General features: G+C 36.6%; 2 protein-coding genes across 2 annotated transcripts; both read left to right on the top strand.

The window, feature by feature from the left end:
- The first annotated feature begins 1,632 nt into the window (after nt 1-1,632).
- Nucleotides 1,633-2,025, top strand: LOC127135063 (uncharacterized mitochondrial protein AtMg00820-like). The gene has a single exon (XM_051061880.1). The coding sequence runs from the start codon at nt 1,633-1,635 to the stop codon at nt 2,023-2,025; it is 393 nt and encodes a 130-aa protein (XP_050917837.1).
- Nucleotides 2,026-2,478: 453 nt separating this feature from the next.
- LOC127135062 (uncharacterized mitochondrial protein AtMg00810) lies at nt 2,479-2,868 on the top strand. The gene has a single exon (XM_051061879.1). The coding sequence runs from the start codon at nt 2,479-2,481 to the stop codon at nt 2,866-2,868; it is 390 nt and encodes a 129-aa protein (XP_050917836.1).
- Nucleotides 2,869-16,203: the final 13,335 nt, after the last annotated feature.

The raw sequence follows: 16,203 nt of genomic DNA, 5'->3' as shown, positions 1-16,203 counted from the left end.
TTTCTTTGAGTTTCACCCTCAATTTTATCTTGTCAAATCGCAGGCTTCGTCTAAAATTCTTCTTTGCAGTGTTGTTGGAGCTGATGGTTTATACAAATTTCCCAACCCTTCTTCACAACTGTCCAAGTATTTTCCTAGTCTTAATACATGTGTATCTTCATCTTCTGAAACTTGTAATCTCAGCAACTCTTGTAATCATGTCCTGCATTCTAATGCTAAGTGCACTTGTATTTCTCTCCGTACTAATGATTCCTATATGAATGAAATTGGTTCAGCCTGCCATAATATTTCTAATGTTAATGTTACCACTCATAATATTTCTAAATCATCTCAGCATGTTAATACCCCTGCTTCCATATTCCATAATAAGTATGTTTTATGGCATACACGTTTAGGACACCCTCACCATCATGCTCTTGCTGAAGTGCTAAAACTCTGTCACATACCTATTCCTTCAAAACCACCAGCTGAACTGTGTGTTGCCTGTTGTTTAGGAAAGTCTCACAGGCTTCCTACCTCATTATCCACCACTGTGTATAACCATCCTTTTGAATTGGTTGTCTGTGACTTATGGGGTCCAACTCCTGTTCAATCTTCAAGTGGCTACACCTATTTTCTGACCTGTGTTAATGCCCATTCTACGTTTGTTTGGATCTTTCCCCTTAGACTAAAATCTGACACTCTCACCCAGTTTATTCAGTTCAAAACCATGGTTGAACTTCAGTTTAATTGTAAAATTAAAGGTGTTCAAAGTGATGAAGGGGGTCAGTTCATACCTTTCACGAAATATCTCACTGAGTTAGGAATCATTCATAGGTTTACGTGTCCACATACCCACCATCAAAATGGTATTGTTGAACGTAAACATCGTCATTGTGGAAACTGGTTTAACATTACTTGCTCAATCCACAATGCCCGCCCTTAAAATTATGGGATCACACCTTTGTTACAGATGCCTATCTTATTAATAGGCTTCCTAGTCTTACTCTTCATAACCACTCTTATTATTCCAAACTTCTAAACAAAAACCCAGATTATACATGTCTTAGAGTGTTTGGTTGCGCATGTTTTCCTTTCCTTCGTCCCTATAATTCTCATAAACTTGACTATAGGTCTCAAGAGTGCATCTTCCTAGGGTACTCCACTATTCATAAAGGATATAAATGTCTTGCTTCTAATGGTCATATATACATTTCTAAGGATGTTCTTTTTCATGAATCTAAATTTCCTTACTCCACATTGTTTCCCTTTTCTTCTTCCAACAACACTGCATCTTCCTCTCCCATTTCTTCCTCCTGGTTTATGCCAGTAGTTTCATCATCTCCTCTTCCTTTTCATCATATCAACCCTACTCCCTCTCTGTCTCTTCCTTCTACACCTCCTGTCATTTCTACTACTGACTCTAGTTCTTCTCACAGTCCACCAAATCCTCTTGTGACTCCTGACTTATCTAGCTCCCCTACAACACCCTCCTCCATTTCAAATATTTCCCCTGGTCATATTCTTTCAGATTTAGCTGAAGCCAGTACTATATCACCTACATCCTCCCCTGACACTACATTCATTGCTAGGCCTATTTAAGTTCCTCATAACCCATCACAATCTTTAATTAATCCCCTAAATGTACATGCCATGCAAACTAGAGCCAAGAGTGGTATCACTCAACCTAGACTTAATCCTACACTTTTGCTCAGTTACATGGAGCCTACTTCAGTTGGTCAAGCCTTGGTTTCCCCCAATTGGTTTAAGGGTATGAAAGAGGAGTATCAGGCCCTTTTGAATAATCAGACCTGGACTTTGGTGTCACCATCTGGTTCTAGAAAACCCATTGGTTATAAATGGATTTTTTTAGTGAAGGAAAATCCTGATGGATCCATCAATAAATATAAGGCTAGACTTGTGGCGAAAGGGTTTCATCAGCAAGCTGGCAGTGACTTTACTGAAACTTTCTCACCAGTTGTGAAGCCTGTTACAGTCAGAATTGTTTTTACTCTTGCAGTCACACACATGTGGACAATTCAGTAGATTGATGTGAATAATGCTTTCCTCAATGGTACTCTTGAGGAGGAAGTTTATATGCAGCAACCTCCTGGGTTTTAGGCTTCTGATAAGACACTTGTGTGCAAATTAAACAAGGCTATCTATGGGCTTAAACAAGCACCTAGGGTCTGGTTTGATAAACTTAAAAGTGCCTTACTACAACATGGGTTTTAGGCCAGCAGATGTGACCCCAATTTGTTTCTACTTCACACTAGGAGTCTCAATATTATGGTCTTGGTCTATGTTGATGATATAATCATCACTGGGAATTCTGAAACTTTCATTACTTCATTGATCAAGAAACTTAATGTTGCCTTCTCTCTTAAACAGTAGGGCGTGTTAGACTATTTCTTAGGAATTGAGGTCACTCACTTGCCAAATGGTTCCCTGTTTCTCTCGCAAACCAAATATGTAAGTGATTTGTTAGCCAAAGTAAATATGTCTAATGCCAATGGAATGCCCACTCCAATGGTTTCTAGTAGCAAACTCTCCAAAGTTGGGTCTGATGTAGTGTCTGATCCTACTCTATTTAGATCTGTTGTTGGTGCTTTGCAATATGCTACATTGACAAGGCCCAAAATCTCATTTTCTGTGAATAAAGTCTGCCAGTTTCTGTCAAATCCATTAGAGGATCACTGGAAGGCTGTAAAGAGGATATTGAGGTATCTAAGTGGCACTTTTCATCATGGTCTTATCATTCAGCCTGCATCAGTTCAGCAACCTCTGTCTTTGCTTGGGTTCTGTGATGCTGATTGGGCATTAGATCCTGATGACAGAAGGTCTACTTCGGGGGCTTGTGTGTTCCTTGGTCCTAATATTGTGTCTTAGTGGTCTAAAAAGCAACAGTTGGTTTCCAGGTCAAGTGCAGAGGTAAAATACATAAGTATGGCTCAACTTGCTGTAGAAATACTTTGGGTGTAGTCCCTTCTTAAAGAACTACACTGTGAGTTTCAAATTCCAAAGATTATGTGTGACAATCTCAGTACAGTCACACTTGCTCATAATCCTATTCTGCATAACACGACTAAACATGTGGAATTGGATATCTTCTTTGTAAGAGAAAAGGTGCTCAATAAGAGTCTTGTTGTGGCTCATGTTCTTGCTCAGGACCGGGGGCAAATGATTTAATTAAACCATTATCTGCAGTGAAATTTCTTCCTCTTCGTGATAAACTCAGGGTACTCAAAAAGAAAAGCTTGATTGACACACCCTCCACTTCTAAGGGGGAATGATAGAGTAATGTATTAGTTAGCATTCTGTATTATTACAGTACTGAACTGTAATAGTTAGTGACAACTGTAATAGTTAGTTACAGCATGCCGAGCTGTAATAGTTAGTGACAGTTGTAATAATGACAACTGTAATAGTCAGTTACAACATTCTTTCTATATAAGTAGAGTCATTGTATCTCATTTGAATAGAATGCAATATATGAAATTCTAACAGAATTCTAACTGATTTCTCAGATTCTATCAATAGTTGATCATAAACCAAACACTTGAGCTTGCTTTCATCTTCCCTCATGTTCTCTTCTTTCCTCTTTTAGTTTTGAAACAGATGTGCTTCAAGCCTTACGAGTTTGACTTTGTATCAACACTCTAATATGATTACCACATGCATTACTTGACTCATGATCACTAACTTATCACATCTAACCTCCTAACATTTACATTTATGTTCCTTACATTTATGTCATTTACATTCATGTCATTTATATTCTTGCCATTTCACTTTATGTTTCTTATTGTCTTCTTATTGCAAAAGAACATAAACATGATAAACTGGCTAAGACCCAAAAAACTTTAATCCGATCTTACGAACTTTGTGTTACTATCCCTTGCTTGAGGAGTATTTTGGACTTTGGACATGATGGACTTAGTGCTTTCTCTTTGCTTGGAGATTATTTGACACTTTGATTCATTTGAAACCCTATGATCTCTTTGGACCCTTTGATCTTCAATGCAAGACTTGGATGTTTCTCTGTGGCCTTGTGGTTTTGTTGATCATCTGAATCTTTTGATATTCATGTGATCATGTGCTTATTCATCTTGTGGCTTGACCCAAAGGGAAATGCATACTTATTTTGATCAATGTCATTTGCTTGCTTCATCTTGTGGTTAGTACACTTGCACATACAAAGGGTTTATCATGGGCTACCTTACAATGGGACCTTATATTCATGTCATTTATTTTTGCTTTAGGATAGTCTTTTCATCTCCCTCCCACTTCTTCAATTTTCAAAAATTTCTTCCTCTTTCAAAAACTTCTTGTTTTCAAACTTCACACCTTTTCTTAACAAACCTTGACTTTTGTCAAATGATCCAGAAAATCTTTTTTCTCAATAAATGCTAAAATATTTAAGCATATTTAAACTCTTTTTTTCAAACTTCTAAAAAAGTCAAACCTCATCAAACTTCTTTTTTGTGCCTTTGTGCACTTTCTTTTAAGAGCTTTTTTAAAAGATTGGATATTAGTATATTCTTGTAGTGATGCAAACCACTATACTTCTATAATATATTGAGAAATGATTGATATTTTCCACTTGAGTGTTGAGATGTTCTAGTGAGAAAGTCCAAGTAAAAGTCTCCCATATCAAGATGATGCTAATGTTAATTTCCTCATACTTGTGGGTAGTAAGCTGAGTTTTCCACTTGAATACGACAACATATCTTTTCAAATTAAAATCAATCAACAAAAAACCAAACCTTTTTATAAACACAGATTTACAAGTGGTTCTTATGGAGTGCCATTGATGTGAGGAGTGTTAATACCTTCCATTTGCATAACTAACCCCCGTATCCAGATTTCTCTTTTGTTTTACCTTTTGTAGGTTTTGTTCGACCTTTTTCACATTTCCTTTGAAAACAATAAAGTTTGGTGGTGACTCTTGCTTTTTCTGAGTTAAGTTAATCAATAGCTTAATCTCAAATTTTTCCCGCCGCGATAACACGTATGATGAACCTTGATTTTCAACTTTCTCTGTTACAACAAATGTTAATCTAGTTAAGCCATAATAATGTGATTTTGGTCAGGAATTTCACTAATGGACATTGTGTACCAAAAGGATATGTTGAAGAGGGGAATTATGCGAGAGATTATCAAGAGCCAAATCCTTACTTCAAAACCTATAATCTATGGTAGGATGATCATCCAAATCTTAAATGGAGTAACAATCAATGTCTAAATTTTAATCAAGAAGCTCCTGAAGATCTACCACCAAGGAAGCCATCCCTTCTAGAAGAGATTATGAAAGAATTTAGGAAGATGACTCAATTTAGCCTCAAAGCAATAAAGATCAATCAAGAAATATCCAACATGAAAATTAATGCTTCCATAAAGAATTTTTAAACTCAAAGTGAGCAGTTACCTAAATAAGTGGCAACTTAATTAAGTGGAGGTTTTAATGTGAATATGTTGGATAATCCTAAGAATGATGAAGTTGAGAGAGAAGTCAAAGAGGAATGGGAAGTAGTCGGTGAAGGAAGAGTTGAATAAGAATAAGAAGATGAAAAATTCACGCCACCAGATGAAAAAATCAAATCAATAATCAAAGAACTCGAGGTTAAATAGAGATATGGGAAAGGAGAAAGAATGCGAAATGGGGATGATCTAGTTTTGGATTCAACAATTTGTCTAGATGAAAATATCCAACAAGAAAATCTCCAATAAATTAATGTCCCTAAACGTTATTTTAGCAACAAGGCAGATGGAAGAGAAGAAATTGATAAACTATTAGATCCCATTTATTCCTTGTTCGCTACTATCAAGCTGAAAAAGATATGAAAGCAACATCGTCAATACCTCAAGGGCATGTGATTCCTAACAAATAAGGAAGAAGAAAGATGATGTGTTTTTGTGTCATATAAGCCTTCCTAACAGAGGATCAAATGGTCAAGCTAAAGACCTTAAAGAACGATATGTGGGAGGCAACCCACAAATTGGTGTCATTTATTTTTCTTTCATTTTGTCTTTTTTTGCTTTCCCGTTTTGTGAACTATATTGGAAATTTATTTAAGGAGTGAATTTATTTCTGTTATTTTCTTTTGTTCTTAGCAGGATACTTTACCAATGAAAAAAATAATGAAAGACACAGGAAAAGAAACACATAAGAAAAGAGAAAGCGTATTTATTATAGAAGTCCCAAATGTGGATTGACAAAGTATGAAGAAGGATAATATCTAACATCTTATTACCCAATCACCATATACCTCAGCGAGTAAGGTTTGAGTCAAATAATTCCATTATTTACCTTATTTATTGTTATGAGTGTCTATATGATTGTTCATCTACTAGGATTTTATATATTTCTGAATTGTTGTCTGTCTGTTCGATTACATGTTGAGTTAAGTTATTTGTTTATAACTTAGAACCTTCCTTAGGCGACCCTTACAAATTTTTATCCATTGTTAAACTCTTTGAGTCTGAGTCATTTCTTTCGGTGACTTAGCCACATATTTAGTCGATTGACCTGAAAGAGAAATCTTTCCTCCCTCTCCTTGGAGTTAGGTGGATTTTTTTTAGTTAATGCAAAAAAAATTAAGTTTGGGGTTGCTTTTGGAATGAGAAACAATTTAAGTTTGGGATAGGGGTACTAGAATCTTAGAATAAAAAAAAAGATGACAAAAAATAAAAATAAAAAGAATGAATAGAAGCTAGAAAAGGTCTTTATAATGTTCAAAGTTAAAGCTTCTAGAAAAAAAAGAAGAAAAAGTTCGGAACTCTAATACCTGTCACTTAAAAAAAAGAATATGTAAGGATGGTATGAAAATAAGAAGGTAGCAGGTACTTAACTCCAAGGAATGAAACCTACTGGCCAAAAATATCTCAACCTGACATAAGGCACATTACAACCTTTGAAAGACCTCAAATGTTTGTTTTCAAATAGAAAGTGACAAATTTTTAGAAATCTCGCAAATTCATATGTTTGATGTCAATTATATGTGAATGAGTGTTTATCATATTTTTTCAAATAAGAGTGAATGATGAGATTGAGAGAAGGTCGAGTATATAGAAAGTTGAAGAAAAACTCTTTGGTTTATGCTAGATTGAAGTAAGGAATGTAAGTGATAACCCAACTATGATTGGTGTCTGTCATTGGTTTGGTAAGTACAAAATTCTGCGGAAGATCACAGTTATGAATGAGTTCCTTAAGAATAAGTAACCGTGTAAGTTTGGGATTGTGATGATACTCTTTCATCATGTAATTTTTATATGCATTTGCATTGGTTTTTAGTCATTTGTAGTTGATTATATTTTTGTTTTATTAAGAAATGGGAAGAAAGTAAAAAAGTGAAGAAACAAAGGAAAAATATGAAGAAAAAAAAGGTGAAAATTTTTGTAAAGAAAAAAGAAAAAGCCACTCGAAAATAGTTGGCGTGATCGTGCCACGATATAGACAAAAATAGACTCATCACAGCGAGATAAAAAGGTTTTGTACCTCGATTCATTAGTTACACATAACATCGCAACGAGAGAAAAACGGATCATGGCGTGATGTGACCTAACTTCTAACACGTTTTGACTACTATAAAAAGGGGAAACATAAAGGAAAAAGGGGTTGGGTTGTTTGGTACTAAATTTTAACGGAGAAGCAAAATTTGAGGTTCTGGAACAAATGTTTTCGTCATCGGAAGTCAAATTCTAACCGAAGATTCATGTGTTGTTTCTTTATTTCTTCATTTATGATTCCTATTAAAATGAGTAGCTAAATTTCTATTTATTAAAGTTTGTTAGATGTACCTGTATGAACTTGTTGGTTTATATGTCTGCGTATTATATTATTGACACTTTTGATAATTCAGTATTGTTATTCAGTTAATTTCTTATTCATTTCTTTATATGTGTTGATGAATTCATATATTGAACTTAGAATCGTACCGATCTTTAACCATAAATATATAAATCTTATCTAATTTAACTGTTCAACTTAGTAATTGATTAGGGATAAGAAATTAAATATTGTGACCCAAGGTTTAAAGCACCTAATATTTCTTGTTTTAACTATCCAACCGACCTAAAGAATTAGGGAGTTATAGTTTAAAAGTGGGTTATACACCAAGTATTTGGGTATAACGACTAAGTTAAATCGTCGTAATCACTAAGAAATCAATATAGGGAAAATAGACACCAACATCAACAGTAACATAAAGGGTATTCGAAACAAGGCCTATTCACCTTTAATTTGATCAAGTTTCCAATGGTTTATTTACACATTTATTTTATTTAATCAAACCTTGAAAACACCTAAATTTTACTTTCAATAGCACGTGATTTGTCTTGTTAAAATAGTACAATCTTTGTGGATACAAACATGTTTTTATTTTTTCGATAACATTTAGTACACTTGATAAAAGTCTATCACCAGACACGTTTGGGATGGAGATGTAAAATAAATCAGTATTTATTCTTCGAAACATATGTGTTATAATATTTGAACTTTGTGACGATGATGTATTATTTTTGATGTATTGTGATGCTTTAAAATGAATAAACCATGGTAGAAAGATTGTGAAGCTACATCACCTTAAGGAGAAATTGAGAGGTAAAATAAATCAGTATTTATTCTTCGAAAAACATGTGTTATAATATTTTAACTTTGTGACGATGATGTATTGTTTTTGTTAAACTGTGATGCTTTAAAATGAATCAACCACCGTAGGAAGATTGTGAAACTGCAACACCTTGAGGAGCAATGGTTTCATGGCATCATACAACTATTTGGATTGCACAATTTATGCTTGACTGATTGTATTGTTATTTACCATGGTATGTTGTAAGCTTTTATGGAGAGATGGTACTCAGAGACATCATCTTTTCATCTTTCGTTTGGTCAGATATCCATCGCATTATATGATATGTCATCCTTTGCTACATCTTCTAATGATGGGAATATTATTAAACTACTTCAGAATCACCAGACCTGATGCACTGACCTATTTGGGAGCTGACCCAGGTGATGCCCAAAAGGAGATGGATAACACCAAAGAGTGTCATGCTACATTTTCATTTCTAGACGAGTTGTACAGAAACCACTTGGTTATGATAGTGGAGGTGTTAGCTCATATTTTCAACGCCTATTAAGAATTACCAAAAAAGGAAATAATATGTATAGCTATTTTTCGACCAGGAGGTGGTATTCGACCAGTTGGGAGTGATTTGACTGGACAAGGGTAATAAGGATCAGAATACCGTTGAGATTCCAAAAAGATCTCTTAAAAACGGTTGAAAACGATTTTTGATCAAAGATTCAAAATTCAAATAAGGGAGGGAACTTCGCCCTTATCATAAACCGTTGAGAGTACACGTGGAGCATAGTAGATAATTTCGTACATGCAAAGTGCCATGTGTCTCGACGTGATTGAAGAACCATCAGAAACGGTTATCTCGATCCAGTATAAATATAAGGTCTTAGTGTTAGAAAGGGTGTGTCAAAGTATGTACAAAAACCTGTGAATTTACCAAGTACTCGTGTGAAGAAGGATCGTAAATCACAGAACGTACGTTTGTTTACACCATTGTTAGTTACTTCAAAGCAATACAAATTTATCTTTACTTTTTTTCCTTCCAGAAATATACTTCTTTATTTCTTCATTCCAAACACTCTTCTTTTACTTCGTCATTTACAGTCTTAAAGTTTCCTTGCTTTGAACATTTACTTTTGTCAGTTGTTTATTACTATAAGTCCTTTACAATTTCTCTCATTCATATCAGCCTTTTTATTAGTTTTCAAACTCTAATTTTACGCTTATTATTGGAGTGTTCGTTATTACCAAAACTCATTTTCAAAATAATTAGCACATGTCCCAGGATCAATCTGATTGATCCTGCAAGTAACTAAATTTAGAAATTTGGAAAATCAGCAGTTGTTTATCGATTTTCTAGGTAAACAAATTGGCCCACCTGGTGGGTCCAGTGCTAATGTTACGAATTGTATGTAGTTCTGGTTGTTAAGTTTTTTTGGGAAAAGATTCGCTGTATGTTATTAAGAAGCTATAAAATAGCCATAAACAACGAACAAAGAACATGGAGAGAATCCCATACGAGGATGGAAAATGTGAACGCGCCAGATACCCAAAACTCTCAAAATCCATCAACCAGTAACATGACGCCCCATTCTTCTTCGATAGGGGAAAACACGATCACATCGCATGTGTCTGAAGTAGTTCTGTCTATGGTGAGTTCGACTCCTACGCATTCGATCTCCCATACTGAACCAATTTTGACCTACATTGGGCCTAGGGGACCTCCTCACACTCCTCCACCAATTAGAGATATTCCAAATAGGCTGTTGGTACCCCCTGGTTTCTTAATACCATTTGGTAGTCGAGAAAAATCGTATGGAATGCCAACTTCAGTAATGACCAATTTACACAACGCTGGTTCTACTTTTTCAGAACCAGTGGTTTACATAAATTCTCCAGTACAAGGGTATGGGGTTAACATGGGTCAAACTAACCAATCTTCAGGTTTGAGACACCCAACACAACTACCTACTATTACCAATACCTCCGCGGGAGCATGGAGGCAACAAATGGATGAAAGCAACCATGAAATGGTTCAAATGTTGACTCAGACTTTGACCACCGTATTGAATCCTCTGATTTAAAATACGACTCAATCGAATCAACAGATGACAACACAGGTGGCACGAATGTTTGAATTCCTTGGTGTACCTCAACACCAACAACACCCTCCTAGAGATTGGGTAAGAGAAAATTAAGAGGCCACTTTTGAAGAAGACCTTACTATTAATCAGATCCCACAAAACCAAGGGGGAGTAGCAGTACCCCATAGGATCGAACTACAAATAACCAGGGAACCAAGGGTATTAATGGCAAATAGAAACCAAAATGCTGATGAGATCATACGGCAAGTTCGACATGACGATGTGGCAGCAGATAATAATCTAGCAGCTATAGTCGAAAGAATTATGGTTCAAAATGGGGTAAATTTCGGCCTTAGAAGGCTAAATTATACGTCACATTTGTTAGAGTATATCTTGCAGGCAGAAGCACCCCCTAGAACCAAAATCCTAAAATTCAATAAGTTTTCTGGGGATACCACTCACTGTCGAGCACGTGGCTAGATATTTAATTGAGGCTGGAGATATGTCAAACAATGAGAGTCTTAAGATAAAAAAATTTCCAAGTTCTCACAAAGAATGCTTTCACATGGTTCACCACCTTGCCCCAAAGTTCGATCCACACTTGGAACCAACTGGAAAAAATGTTCCATGAACAGTTTTACATGGGGCAAATGAAGATAAGTTTGAAGGAATTGGCTAGTATCAAGCGAAAGTTCACTGAGCCAATTGATGACTATCTAAATAGGTTTCGATTACTCAAAGCTAGGTGTTTTACATAAATACCAAAGCATGAACTGGTCGAAATGGCTGATGGGGGCCTCGACTATTCAATTAGGAAGAAATTAGATACTCAATACCTGAGGGATATGACCCAATTGGCTGACAGGGTTCGACAATTGGAATGTTTGAAGGAAGAAAAGGCCCGGGCAAATAAAGGTAAAAGGGTAGCCTATGTCGATTTCAGGAATGATGATGAAGGTTCCTATCACTGACTTTCAGACTTCGACGATAATGAGATCGACCTTGCTGAATTGACGCAAGGGCCACCATATGCGTGCAAAGTTTTAGCACCTTCGAATGGGAAAAATACCGTCGAACCAGAAAAGAGTGACAAATTTCCTAAGAAAACTTATACGTTTGACGTTACAAAATGTGACGAAATTTTTGATTTGTTAGTCAGAGATGGTCAAATGATAGTACCTCCGGGTGCTAAAGTACCACCTTTAGAGCAAAGAAAGAAAATAGGGTTTTGTAAATACCATGGTTTTCTGGGTCATAAAACGTCTCAATGTTTTCTTTTCAGGGATCTTGTGCAAAATGCCATCCAGGAAGGAAGACTCAAGTTCAGGGACAAAACACAGATCCAAATGAAGATCGACTACAATCCTCTACAAGTAGTTGAGGCCCATTATACTGAACAAAAAGAAGTGAACCTTATTGAAGTCGATGAAGATTTCAACATGACTGAAGTCACTGAGAACTTCGTCAATAGATCAGTTATTGCGAAGGTTCATGAATACTTCGAGCAAACGCCTATTGATGATTTCGCTCAAAAGGCTAAAGGAGATATACAAAAATGTTGATGCCTCAAACGCTGAAAGTTCAAAGCTAATGATGATCACCAAAGAAATCGGTGATGGTTTCGTCTAGATGGACAAGACCACAGAGGGCCTTCAAATACAATTCCAAAAGTTAGATATAACTGAAGATATCCACATGGAGGTCAATATGGTCGAGGTATCTCAAGAGACCTCTATGGAGGTCGACGATGAATGTCGACAAGATGAGTATAACAAAATAGCATTCCCTCAAGAGGAAGAAACATTGTCTGACTTCCTCTGAAGGTGTTAGAAAATAATTCGGAAGTCATGTTGTACCCTCGGTGTAGTGCTGTATTTGACAAGAAGGCAACTCAAAATATTAAAGGGGTTAGGAGAGTAAATTACCGAGATGGTCATAAATCCGTCCAAAATCATCTGGTGGGTAAGCCAAGAAGGGATTTCGACCCCAGGAGATACCCTGATCCAAGACGACCCATGGTGAAACTTGGTGAAGCCAAGCAAGCAGGGTCAGATATCAAACCCATTTCCTTGAAGCCTAGTGTCGAAGGGTCAAATGGAAAGTGGGTCAAGCTAATTAATGGCAAGAAACACAGCCATGGAAAATGGAAGAACTTAGAGGTTGAGAGAGGTTCGACATTGGCTTACCGCAAGGAATTTCAGGCTGACAAAAGGACCTCACATGTGTCTGAGAACTATAAGGGAAAAACCATATGACCAGATCTCAATGGAGGAGAGAGTAAAGAAGGAAAAAAGCCCAGAGAGAAACTGATGAGAGAGACCAAGATGAGTTGAGTACCAATGTGACTGCGAAGAAAAGGGAAGCCTCAAGCTTTGTCGAAAGAAAGCTCAATACTCTAGTCAAAACGGCTAGTGAAAGATACAATCAAGAGGCCACTAAAGATGAAATGCTGACTGACAACTTCGACTAAGGGTCGAAAGCCTCCATAGACATCCTAATCGGGGTGGTATCCGTGATGCCAAGGGAATTTGATCGAATTATTAAAGTTGAAGACACCGACAACATCACACAGAGAGAGAGATGGTTGCTCACAAGCCAGTGTGTTACTATGTGATGAATAACGGTTGTGTTGAAGAGAAAAATGCCTTCTTCGAGAGGCTCAGTGAAGCCATGAGGAGCCACCTTAAAACCCTCTTCATCACTGGAAAAGTCGAAGACGTCCCTGTTAATAAAATATTGGTGGATTGTGGAGCGATTGTAAATTTAATGCCTCACCGCATGCTGAGGAAAATTGGCAAGTATGATACTGATGCCAAACCTCATAATATGGTGCTAACCAACTATGAAGGTAAAATGGGTTCCACTATGGGAGTCATCCAAGTCAAATTAACTGTAGGGACAGTCACAAGATCCACAATGTTTATGATTGTGGAAACAAAGGCTAACTACAATCTGTTGCTTGGAAGGGAGTGGATACATGAGGCCATAGTTGTCTCTTCTTCAATGCACCAGAGGATAATAATTTGGTGCCCAAATGGCATCGTCGAAAAGACAGAGGCGGATCAGGGGTACTTTAAAAACTCTATCAATCATGTCGACAAACGCCAATTTGACAAGCATTTGGCCACCATAGCTCCCTATGATTCGGCTGAGTTTGCATTTACCCCTGATGACAACGCTTATTGTTCCCTGTCACTGCACCCTCACTATGGTTTTCGTTGGGACAGAGAGATAGTAGGCGAAGACGACTTCAGATATTTGGGAGTGTCTAGAATCGACCCCACAGGATGGGGAAGTGAATTTAGTAATGATGATTGAGTTTACATTGCTAAAGAGGATTTTGACTTACATAACCGAAAGCAAGCAACAATTGGCCTTAGAGGCCGAAGTCAAAAGCATGGTTGTCGAAGCCAGTGAAGTTTCTCAATCGATAGGTCCTGGGAAGGACTTTGACCCAATGCCACCTGACAAGGGTCAGAATGAAGAGCAAGACCAAAGGCTCGATGCGATCTATGACGATGAACCTTTGGGTTTTGAGAAGGATCCGCTAGCAACAAACAATAAAATGCTGGCTCAGGATCCCCTCGAAGAAGTAGACCTGGGAGAGAGAGTGATAAAAAGGCCAACTTACATCATTGCCAATATTCATCCTCAATTCAAGGTCGAAGTGGTCCAGTTGCTGAGAGAGTTTAAAGACTGTTTCGCATGGGACTATGATGAAATGTCTGGTTTGAGCAGAGAGCTGGTCGAATTGAAATTGCCGATCAAGCATGGAAAGAAGCTTGTGAAGCAGAACCCAAGGAGATTTTCCCCAGCAATACTTTCGAAGATTAAAGAAGAAATCGAAAGGCTCCTTCGCTGCAATTTCATTCGCACGACCAGGTATGTCGAATGGTTAGCTAATATTGTCCCAGTTGTAAAGAAGAATGGTACTTTTCACGCATATGTGGCTGGTTATATGAGGATGACTACTATGAGGATTTGTCACGTGCTTGCGTGTTCGTTCCTCTCGCTCAGAGGGAATTAGGTGATCGATTTATTCCAAAAAAAATTGATCGTATTGCAGCATATGATATACAACACACCGTACGACGATTACCATCAGACGCGTCCCTTGGATGACATAGTCTTCTACTCCATGTGGCTGGCTTAAGGATCATGCATAATTTATTCATATTTTCCTAAGCAAGTCATGCACCAGTTCGAGTTTCCAAAGGGTATTCCAAGAGACCCCTATGTGTCTGCTTCTCCTGTTGTCGTTTTTAGAGATGATGATGCGATGTTTGATGATTTTTATAATTATCAAGTACTAGAGGAAGCACAAAGTGTGTCAGCTCCTCAGCCATGGAATCATACTTTCGACTACATCCAATGATATTTTAGAGTGTCACATTCTTACATGACACCAAATGCTCATGGAGATCCACCTAAGTCGGCTCATCAAGAGATATTAGAGGATGAGCAGACTAGGGCAAATCATGTCGTTGATGTGTTAACTGCATGTTAGCGTATTATGGCTATTGCGTGAGCGGGTATAAGAAGAGAATAGTTTCCGAAAGCACTCTAGTGAAAACCATTTTAGAGGTCATTCTATCCCGAAACACGAAATGCCTTGCAATATAGGAGGCAAAGATGGAATACGAGAGGGTTGAATATACCTAGTAGTTCATTTTTACTTCTATTTTGATAATATTTGTATTATGATTTGTAATTTATCAACAATGGTGTTTGATTATGGATTATGAATTGATTCTAATATATGACATTTTAATTGAATTACATTCATGTATGGTTTAATTGACAACAAATATATTTTGACAGTATACTTAGTATAAATGATCTATAACATAAAATTTATTTTGGCCAAATTTATAACAATCTTATTGCCAAAAGGTAATTACGGAAATATTCTTCCAAATTATTTTTAGAGATGTGAAATAAACACACTACCATAAATCAAAATGTGTCTAGGAGTTACTATAGAAATGCGCAGATTCACCATTCTACGACTACAAAGATACATCTTCAGAAGACTAATTTTTGATAAAATTGAATGGATGGTTTACTTACGAAAGTATGTGGTATATTTTGAATGCGTACATAAATATACTAGTGGATTTTGAAAGAACAATTTTGAATTTTAAAAAGGTGAATATTTACCACTAATGATAGAAAGAGCAAACCCCGAAAAGGTGACTATTTACCACTAATGATAGAAAGAGCAAACCCCGATTGAAACCACAACAGGTAATTGCTCGCTGAATTGCTTTCTAGTCGACCCTAGGCTTGTCGGGCTTGTAATAAATATATTTTTTAATACCCAAAACTTTGAATAGGGTAGTGTGTTTATAAATGACTAATTGAATATGATGAGTAGATATAAATGATAAGTAATCCGTAATTTGATTGATTGACCCTAATACTATATTAAAATTAAAATTTTAGTCTAATACAACTCTAAAAAATCAACTTCAACTCAACTTTTAAACTGAGAGATGTCTCTCTATATAAATTTTATTCAAATTTATAATTAATGTGTGACTTAGAATTTTTCTACT

The sequence above is a fragment of the Lathyrus oleraceus genome, chromosome 4 (genome assembly GCF_024323335.1).
Source record: "Lathyrus oleraceus cultivar Zhongwan6 chromosome 4, CAAS_Psat_ZW6_1.0, whole genome shotgun sequence".
Taxonomy (NCBI): domain Eukaryota; kingdom Viridiplantae; phylum Streptophyta; class Magnoliopsida; order Fabales; family Fabaceae; genus Lathyrus; species Lathyrus oleraceus.
Note: the sequence above shows the minus strand (reverse complement) of the source record. Positions and strands in the feature narration are given on the sequence as shown.

What these genes read in the sequence shown, in the direction of transcription:
- LOC127135063 (XM_051061880.1), top strand. Translation starts at nt 1,633, where the DNA reads ATGCAAACTAGAGCCAAGAGTGGTATCACTCAACCTAGACTTAATCCT.
- LOC127135062 (XM_051061879.1), top strand. Translation starts at nt 2,479, where the DNA reads ATGTCTAATGCCAATGGAATGCCCACTCCAATGGTTTCTAGTAGCAAA.